The 9,845-nt window shown below is 57.3% G+C and overlaps 1 protein-coding gene across 1 annotated transcript in view; it reads left to right on the forward strand.

Moving 5' to 3' along the window:
* DAP (death associated protein) overlaps positions 1-8,542 on the forward strand; it is a 91,641-nt gene extending 83,099 nt beyond the window's left edge. Inside the window, exon 4 of the mRNA XM_031003233.3 lies at positions 6,604-8,542. Coding sequence (XP_030859093.1) covers positions 6,604-6,717 — 114 coding nt within the window. The 3' untranslated portion in view covers positions 6,718-8,542. The remainder of the gene's footprint in view (positions 1-6,603) is intronic.
* The last annotated feature ends 1,303 nt before the right edge of the window (positions 8,543-9,845 follow it).

The raw sequence follows: 9,845 nt of genomic DNA on the forward strand, positions 1-9,845 counted from the left end.
GTGGGCACTGGCCTGGGGCTTCCTCACATACAAACCCCATGCTTCCTGCAGGGACGCTGGTGGGCACTGGCCTGGGGCTTCCTCACATACAAACCCCAAGCCTCCTGCAGGGACGCTGGTGGGCGCTGGTCTGGGGCTTCCTCACCCACAAACACCATGCTTCCTGCAGGGACGCTGGTGGGAGCTTGCGTGGGGCTTCCTCACATACAAACCCCATTCTTCCTCCAGGGACGCTGGTGGGTGCTGGCCTGGGGCTTCCTCACATACAAACCCCATGCTTCCTGCAGGGACGCTGGTGGGTGCTGGCCTGGGGCTTTCTCACATACAAACCCCATGCTTCCTGTAGGGACGCTGGTGGGCACTGGCCTGGGGCTTCCTCACATAGAACTGCCATGCTTCCTGCAGGGACCCTGGTGGGCGCTGGCTTGGGGCTTCCTCACATACAACCTCCATGCTTCCTGCAGGGACACTGGTGGGCGCTGGCCTGGAGCTTCCTCACATACAACCGCCATGCTTCCTGCAGGGACGCTGGTGGGTGCTGGCCTGGGGCTTCCTCACATACAACTGCCATGCTTCCTGCGGGAACGCTGGTGGATGCTGCCCTGGGGGTTCCTGCAGGGACGCTGGGCACGCTGGTCTGGGGTTTCCTCACATACAAACCCCATGCTTCCCACAGGGACGCTGGTGGGCGCTGGCCTGGGGCTTTCTCACATACAAACCCCATGCTTCCTGCAGGGACGCTGGTGGATGCTGGCCTGGGGCTTCCTCACATACAAACCCCATGCTTCCTGCAGGGATGCTCGTAAGCGCTGGCATGGAGCTTCCTCACATACAACCTCCATGCTTCCTGCAGGGACACTGGTGGGCGCTGGCCTGGGGCTTCCTCACATACAACTGCCATGCTTCCTGTAGGGACGCTGGTGGGCTCTGGCATGGGGCTTCCTCACATACAAACCTCTTGCTTCCTGCAGGGACGCTGGTGGGCGCTGGCCTGAGGCTTCCTCACATAGAACTGCGATGCTTCCTGCAGGGACGCTGCTGGGCGCTGGCCTGGGGCTTCCTCACATACAAACCCCATGCTTCCTGCAGGGACGCTGGTGTATGCTGGCCTGGGGGTTCCTCACATACAAACCCCATGCTTACTGCAGGGACGCTGGGCACGCTGGCCTGGGGCTTCCTCACATAGAACTGCCATGCTTCCTGCAGGGACCCTGGTGGGCGCTGGCTTGGGGCTTCCTCACATACAACCTCCATGCTTCCTGCAGGGACACTGGTGGGCGCTGGCCTGGAGCTTCCTCACATACAACCGCTGTGCTTCCTACAGGGACGCTGGTGGACACTGGCCTGGAGCTTCCTCACATACAACCGCCATGCTTCTTGCAGGGACGCTGGTGGGTGCTGGCCTGGGGCTTCCTCACATACAACCGCCATGCTTCCTGTGGGAACGCTGGTGGATGCTGCCCTGGGGGTTCCTGCAGGGATGCTGGGCACGCTGGCCTGGGGTTTCCTCACATACGAACCCCATGCTTCCTGCAGGGACACTGGTGGATGCTGGCCTGGGGCTTCCTCACATACAAACCCCATGCTTCCTGCAGGGATGCTCGTGGGCGCTGGCATGGAGCTTCCTCACATACAACCTCCATGCTTCCTGCAGGGACACTGGTGGGCGCTGGCCTGGGGCTTCCTCACATACAACTGCCATGCTTCCTGTAGGGACGCTGGTGGGCTCTGGCATGGGACTTCCTCACATACAAACCTCTTGCTTCCTGCAGGGATGCTGATGGGCGCTGGCCTGAGGCTTCCTCACATAGAACTGCCATGCTTCCTGCAGGGATGCTGGCCTGTGGCTTCCTCACATACAACCGCCATGCTTCCTTCAGGAACGCTGGTGTATGTTGGCCTGGGGGTTCCTCACATACATACCCCATGCTTCCTGCAGGGACGCTGGTGGGCGCTTGCCTGGGGCTTCCTCACATAAAAACCCCATGCTTCCTGTAGAGATGCTGCTGGGTGCTGGCCTGGGGCTTCCTCACATACAACCGCCATGCTTCCTGCAGGAACGCTGGTGTATGCTGGCCTGGGGGTCCCTCACGTACAAACCCCATGCCTCCTGCAGGGATGCTGGGCACGCTGGCCTGGGGTTTCCTCACATACAAACCCCATGCTTCCTGCAGGGACGCTGGTGGGTGCTGTCCTAGGGGTTCCTCACATACAAACCCCATGCTTCCTGCAGGGACCCTGGTGGACGCTGCCCTGGGGCTTCCTCACATACAACCGCCATGCCTCCTGCAGGGATGCTGGTGGGCGCTGGCCTGGGGCTTCCTCACATACAACCCCCATGCTTCCTGCAGGGACGCTGGTGGGTGCTAGCCTGGGGCTTCCTCACATGCAAACACCATGCTTCCTGCAGGGAGGCTGGTTGGTGCTGGCCTGGGGCTTCTTCATATATAAATCCCATGCTTCCTGCAGGGATGCTGATGGCTGCTGGCCTGGGGCTTCCTCACATAGAACTGCCATGCTTCCTGCAGGGACGCTGGTGGGCGCTGGCCTGGGGCTTCCTCACATACAAACCCCATGCTTCCGGCAGAGACGCTGGTGGGTGCTGGCCTGGGGCTTCCTCACATACATACCACATGCTTCCTGCAGGGACGCTGGGCACGCTGGCCTGGGGTTTCCTCACATACAAACCCCATCCTTCCTGCAGGGACGCTGGTGGGAGCTGGCCTGGGGCTTCCTCACATACAAACCCCATCCTTCCTGCAGGGACGCTGGTGGGTGCTGTCCTAGGGCTTCCTCACATACAAACCCCATGCTTCCTGCAGGGATGCTGGTGGGTGCTGGCCTGGGGTTTCCTCACATACAAACCCCATGCTTCCTGCAGGGACGCTGATGGGCGCTGGCCTGGGGCTTTCTCACATACAAACCCCATGTTTCCTGCAGGGACGCTGGTGGGCGCTGGCCTGGGGCTTCCTCACATACAAAACCCCATTTCCTGCAGGGACGCTGGTGGGCACTGGCTTGGGGCTTCCTCAAATAGAACTGCCATGCTTCCTGCAGGGACCCTGGTGGGTGCTGGCTTGGGGCTTCCTCACATACAACTGCCATGCTTCCTGCAGGGACGCTGCTGGGTGCTGACCTGGGGCTTCCTCATATACAAACCCCATGCTTCCTGCAGGGACGCTGTTGGGTGCTGGCCTGGGGCTTCCTCACATACATCCGCCTTGCTTCCTGCAGGAGCGCTGGTGTATGCTCGCCTGGGGGGTTCCTCACATGCAAACCCCATGCTTCCTGCAGGGACGCTGGGCACGCTGGCCTGGGGTTTCCTCACATACAAACCCCATGCTTCCTGCAGGGATGCTGGTGGGCCCTGGTCTGGGGCTTCCTCACTCACAAACCCCATGCTTCCTACAGCGACGCTGGTGGGCGCTGGCCTGGGGCTTCCTCACATACAACTGCCATGCTTCCTGCAGGGACGCTGGTGGGCGCTGGCCTGGGGCTTCCTCACATACAACCGCCATGCTTCCTGCAGGGACGCTGGTGGGCGCTGGCCTGGGGCTTCCTCACATACAACCGCCATGCTTCCTGCAGGGACGCTGGTGGGCGCTGGCCTGGGGCTTCCTCATATACAACCGCCCTGCTTCCTGCAGGAACGCTGGTGGGCGCTGCCCTGGGGCTTCCTCACATACAAACCCCATGCTTCCTGCAGGGACTCTGGTGGGTGATGGTCTGGGGCTTCCTCACCCACGAACACCATGCTTCCTGCAGGGACGCTGGTGGGAGCTGGCTTGGGGCTTCCTCACATACAAACCCCATGCTTCCTGCAGGGACGCTGGTGGGTGCTGGCCTGGAGCTTCCGGTCATACAAACCCCATGCTTCCTGCAGGGACTCTGATGGGTGCTGGCCTGGGGCTTCCTCACATACAAACCCCATGCTTCCTGCAGGGACGCTGGTGGGTGCTAGCCTGGGGCTTCCTCACATGCAAACACCATGCTTCCTGCAGGGAGGCTGGTTGATGCTGGCCTGGGGCTTCTTCACATACAAACCCCATGCTTCCTGCAGGGATGCTGATGGGCGCTGGCATGGGGCTTCCTCACATACAACCACCATGCTTCCTGCAGGGATGCTCGTGGGCGCTGGCATGGAGCTTCCTCACATACAACCGCCATGTTTCCTGTAGGGACGCTGGTGGGCTCTGGCCTGGGGCTTCCTCACATACAACCGCCATGCTTCCTGCAGGGACGCTGGTGGGCGCTGGCCTGGGGCTTCCTCATATACAACCGCCCTGCTTCCTGCAGGAACGCTGGTGGGCGCTGGCCTGGGGCTTCCTCATATACAACCGCCCTGCTTCCTGCAGGAACGCTGGTGTCTGCTGCCCTGGGGGTTCCTCACATACAAACCCCATGCTTCCTGCAGGGACGCTGGTGGGAGCTGGCCTGGGTCTTCCTCACATACAAACCCCATGCTTCCTGCAGGGACGCTGGTGGGCGCTGGTCTGGGGCTTCCTCACCCACAAACCCCATGCTTCCTACAGCAACGCTGGTGGCGCTGGTCTGGGGCTTCCTCACATACAAACCCCATGGTTGCTGCAGGGATGCTGGTGGGTGCTGGCCTGCGGCTTCCTCACATACAACCGCCATGCTTCCTGTAGGGACGCTGGTGGACACTGGCCTGGAGCTTCCTCATATACAACCGCCATGCTTTCTGCAGGGACGCTTGAGGGCGCTGGCCTGGGGCTTCCTCACATAGAACTGCCATGCTTCCTGTGGGGACGCTCTTGGGCTCTGGCCTGGGGCTTCCTCACATACAAACCCCATGCTTCCTGCAGGGACCCTGGTGGACACTGGCCTGGGAGTTCCTCATATACAACCACCATGCTTCCTGCAGGGACGCTGGTGGGCACTGGCCTCGGGCTTCCTCACATACAACCACCATGATTCCTACAGGGACGCTTGGGGGCGCTGGTCTGGAGCTTTCTCACATACAAACCCCATGCTTCCTGCAGGGACGCTGGTGGGCACTGGCCTGGGGCTTCCTCACATACAACCGCCATGCTTCCTGCCGGAACGCTGGTGGATACTGGCCTGGAGGTTCCTCACATACAAACCCCATGCTACCTGCAGGGATGCTGGGCACGCTGGCCTGGGGTTTCCTCACATACAAACCCCATGCTTCCTCCAGGGACGCTGGTGGGTGCTAGCCTGGGGCTTCCTCACATGCAAACACCATGCTTCCTGCAGGGAGGCTGGTTGATGCTGGCCTGGGGCTTCTTCACATACAAACCCCATGCTTCCCGCAGGGATGCTGATGGGTGCTGGCCTGGGGCTTCCTCACATACAACCGCCATGCTTCCTGCAGGGACACTGGTAGGCGCTGGCCTGGAGCTTCCTCACATACAACCCCCGTGCTTCCTGCAGGGACGCTGGTGGACACTGGCCTGGAGCTTCCTCATATACAACCGCCATGCTTTCTGCAGGGACGCTTGGGGGCGCTGGCCTGGGGCTTCCTCACATACAACCGCCATGCTTCCTGCAGGGACGCTGGTGGGCGCTGGCCTGGGGCTTCCTCATATACAACCGCCCTGCTTCCTGCAGGAACGCTGGTGTCTGCTGCCCTGGGGGTTCCTCACATACAAACCCCACGCTTCCTGCAGGGACGCTGGTGGGCGCTGGCCTGGGGCTTCCTGCAGGAACGCTGGTGTCTGCTGCCCTGGGGGTTCCTCACATACAAACCCCATGCTTCCTGCAGGGACGCTGGTGGGCGCTGGTCTGGGGCTTCCTCACCCACAAACCCCATGCTTCCTACAGCGACGCTGGTGGCGCTGGTCTGGGGCTTCCTCACATACAAACCCCATGGTTGCTGCAGGGATGCTGGTGGGTGCTGGCCTGCGGCTTCCTCACATAGAACTGCCATGCTTCCTGTAGGGACGCTCTTGGGCTCTGGCCTGTGGCTTCCTCACATACAAACCCCATGCTTCCTGCAGGGACCCTGGTGGACACTGGCCTGGGAGTTCCTCATATACAACCACCATGCTTCCTGCAGGGACGCTGGTGGGCACTGGCCTCGGGCTTCCTCACATACAACCGCCATGATTCCTACAGGGACGCTTGGGGGCGCTGGTCTGGAGCTTTCTCACATACAAACCCCATGCTTCCTGCAGGGACGCTGGTGGGCACTGGCCTGGGGCTTCCTCACATACAACCGCCATGCTTCCTGCCGGAACACTGGTGGATACTGGCCTGGAGGTTCCTCACATACAAACCCCATGCTTCCTGCAGGGACGCTGGTGGACGCTGGCCTGGGGCTTCCTCACATACAACCACCGTGCTTCCTGCAGGGACGCTGGTGGACACTGGCCTGGAGATTCCTCATATACAGCCGCCATGCTTTCTGCAGGGACGCTGGGGGGGCGCTGGCCTGGGGCTTCCTCACCCACAAACCCCATGCTTCCTACAGGGACGCTGGTGGCTGCTGTCCTCGAGTTTCCTCACATACAAACCCCATGCTTCCTGCAAGGACGCTGGTGGGCGCTGGCCTGGGGCTTCCTCACCCACAAACCCCATGCTTCCTATTGATTAACCTGAGCTTTCCGTGTATCCTGACAGGGTGACAAAGATTTCCCCCCGGCGGCTGCGCAGGTGGCTCACCAGAAGCCCCATGCCTCCATGGACAAGCATCCTTCCCCAAGAACCCAGCACATCCAGCAGCCACGCAAGTGAGCCTGGAGCCCACCAGCCTGCCCCGCGGCCCCGGCTCTGCTGCACTTGGTATTTCCCCGACAGAGAGAACCAGCAGTTTCTCCCAAATCCTACTCTGCTGGGAAATCTAAGGCAAAATCAAGTGCTCTGTCCTTTGCCTTACATTTCCATGTTTAAAACTAGAAACAGCTCCAGCGCAAACCTTGTTCATGGGGAGTCCGGTTGGATATCATTTGAGGATCATTGTGCCCCTAGAGGTGCCATTCGCAGAATTTGCCAAGATCCGAGAAAAACTTTAGCTTTAGTTCTATTTCAGCAGTCACCTGACGTCCTTGTCTATGGTCTTAAAAACAAGAAGGCACACATTTGAGAAGATGAGATTAAGGTTAAGAGAAAACCTCAGTCATTGCATGCTTTTTAATATGGGTCAATAAAATCTTAACACCTGTGGGAGAGTAAGAACTAAGGGAATGAGTTTGGGCGGCCCCTCAGAAAGGACCTTAGAGGCAGGGAACAGCAATGCCAAATTTCCCTCTCTCGTGAGATGGGGGATCCTGTGCAGGCTGATGAGGCACCCATGAGAAAAGCCAAAAAAGCATGCATCTTAGAAATAGCCCCTCAATTCCAGGAGTCAACATGCCAAAGAATGAGGCTGGATACAGGTAGCTCCGAGGGAGGACTTCTGGCATGAGATCTCGGCACGGCAAGCCCAGCATCGCCTCAGCCCAGACAGGCTTCACCAGGAGATCAAGCAAGGGCTGCCTTTCAGGAGTCACCTCCTGAGCCACTTCAGAGTTCTGGAAGTGACCACGGACCAGGGTGGAGGAATAGACTTCTAGTTCATTCTGGGACACTTGAGCCAGAGAGTTGAAAGCTTGGAAAGACAAGATAAGAAACCTGCCCTTTGTCTCCCTAGGGACATGAGATACCACATTCCATTTGTGCTAGAAAAACCTATCCGCTGATGAGTCTAACTGTTCCAAACGCCTCCCATCCGGTGTGCACAGCTGCCTGGGTCCATTGTCACTTGGGTGCATCAGGTTGTCCTCCGATTTTTAGATGCATTTCCTGTCTAGAGATGTCCTAGTCTGCTCACTGGCTGGTGGCAGTAGGGTACCCTGCATCTTTGAAAAGCCAGAGGGTTCACCTAGTCAGACAAAACTCCAGAACAGTGCTTGTGGAGGGCCTGACTGTCCTGCTCACGTGCAGCCGACCTGCTGCAGGTCAGCAACTGTGCCATAAACAGCTGCCAACCACCAGCCTTTCTGGTGCTGTTCTCCAGTTCACGTCTGCCAGCTGGTGAGGGCAGAGGCAGACCTGGTCAGACCCAGCGCCCGTCCGTCCTGAGGGAGCAAGGCACAGCCTCACACTTGAAAGACGGTGTTTGGTTTCCCATCTAATCAACTTAAGGGAAGCCGGCATGTACCCTTCAAGGCCCTGTCTCCACCTATTTCCTGATCAGTTGGTATAAACTGAGGGTGGCTTTTAGAGACCCAGACTTGGTCGGCAGCGCTGCCATGGAACACCCCAGCAAGCACCTCCCAGCCTGCCTTTCGGAGCAGCACCCAGGAGGGGATGCCACGCTCCAGCAACACCAGCTCAGGCCTGTGCAGACGCCTGCCCTGCCGCTGCAGAAATCCAGAAGCATCCTTAATGCTTCTCAGTCTTCAGCCGGAGGGAGGGCTGTTATTTCCAGAGGTGTGCATTTTATGTACTTTTAGCTAGATGTGGCATGCATCTGTGAGCTTTAGATCATTAAATCCAAAATGTTTGCCTAAATGAGTTTATCAGTTGTTAACTTCAAGAATATTAATGATTTATAATAAAGCTCCTGCATTTCTCTCCAGCTTTGTTTTTTCTTATAGATCAGAGATTCCCTTTTACATTTTACCAGGGTTGCCAGATGGTTTCAGTAGAAATACAAATGTGTACATGATAGGTATTTTCAAAACTTATTTTCCAGATAGAAAAGTAGAACTGTTGGACACCTGGTGACTGGAGTCTATCTACTTAAAATGTCAGAACATGGAAAAAGCTTAATACCATTGATTAAAACATATTACTTGGGCCCAGCAGCTGGCCTGTGCCAGGTAGGCCCTTTGGGAACAGATTTAAGAGAGAATGATGAATAGTAAGCCCAGGGGTAACAGTGAGCAGCTTTTGATGTACAAGACATTTGCCTTAATCAGAAGGTCTCCTGTAACCCTTGTGAGAAAATAATCACAACTATTACACTGGCAATCCAGAATCAAATCGGAATTTGAATGGGAGGGCCCTGAGGTTTTCTCACCCAGGGCCATATTTGTCAGGGAGCACCAGAGAGAGCACCAGGGGCCACATTCAGAGCCCCGGCTTGGGAGTGGCTGGAGCCCACGCCTCCAACAACCCTGGCCTTGCCTGGTGTTGCCTCTGAAGCTGCTGCTTGTATTCCTGCCTCCTGTCTCCCATGCTAAGCTGAGGACAGGAACCAGGGCCATACTCATTTTCTGTCACTGGGCAGAGAGTCCATTCTCAGTAAATACATTGTGGTGGACAGAAATGCCAAGCATCCAACAAGCATGGAACAGAACCACCCCAGGGCTCTCCACATCATTCCTGAACATCATTATCCTGTGTCAGTTTTCTATTGCTCCCTTAACAAAGTCACAAATTAAGCCACAAACTGGGTGGCTTAAAACAACAGGAATGTATTCTCTCACAGTTCTGGAGAGGTTTGAAATCAGTGTGTTGGCCAGGCCACATGCCCTCCGCAGACTCAGTGGGAGTTCCTGGCCTCACCCAGCTCCTGGCGGCTGTGGCCATCCTTGGCGTTACTTGGCTTGTGGGCAGCATCACTCTGGTCTCTGACTCCGCTGTCATATGGCCATCCCCTGTCTGTGTGTCTGTCTCCAAATCTCTCTTGTTTTCTGAGGATACCAGTCATTAGATGAATGCCCACCCTATTCCACTATGACCTCGCCTTCACTAATTACACCTGCAGAGACTCTGTTTCCAATTAAGGTCACATTCAGAGGCACTGAGATTTAGGACTTCACCATATCTTTTGGGGAAACATCGTTCACCCAAGAACATCACCCATGTGCTGAAAAGCCAGAAACCTCACTCCCAGCTCACACCATTTGAAGAACAGTTCACTTAGTGCATCACTT

The sequence above is a fragment of the Gorilla gorilla genome, chromosome 19 (assembly GCF_029281585.2).
Source record: "Gorilla gorilla gorilla isolate KB3781 chromosome 19, NHGRI_mGorGor1-v2.1_pri, whole genome shotgun sequence".
In the NCBI taxonomy this organism is placed as follows: Eukaryota; Metazoa; Chordata; class Mammalia; order Primates; family Hominidae; genus Gorilla; species Gorilla gorilla.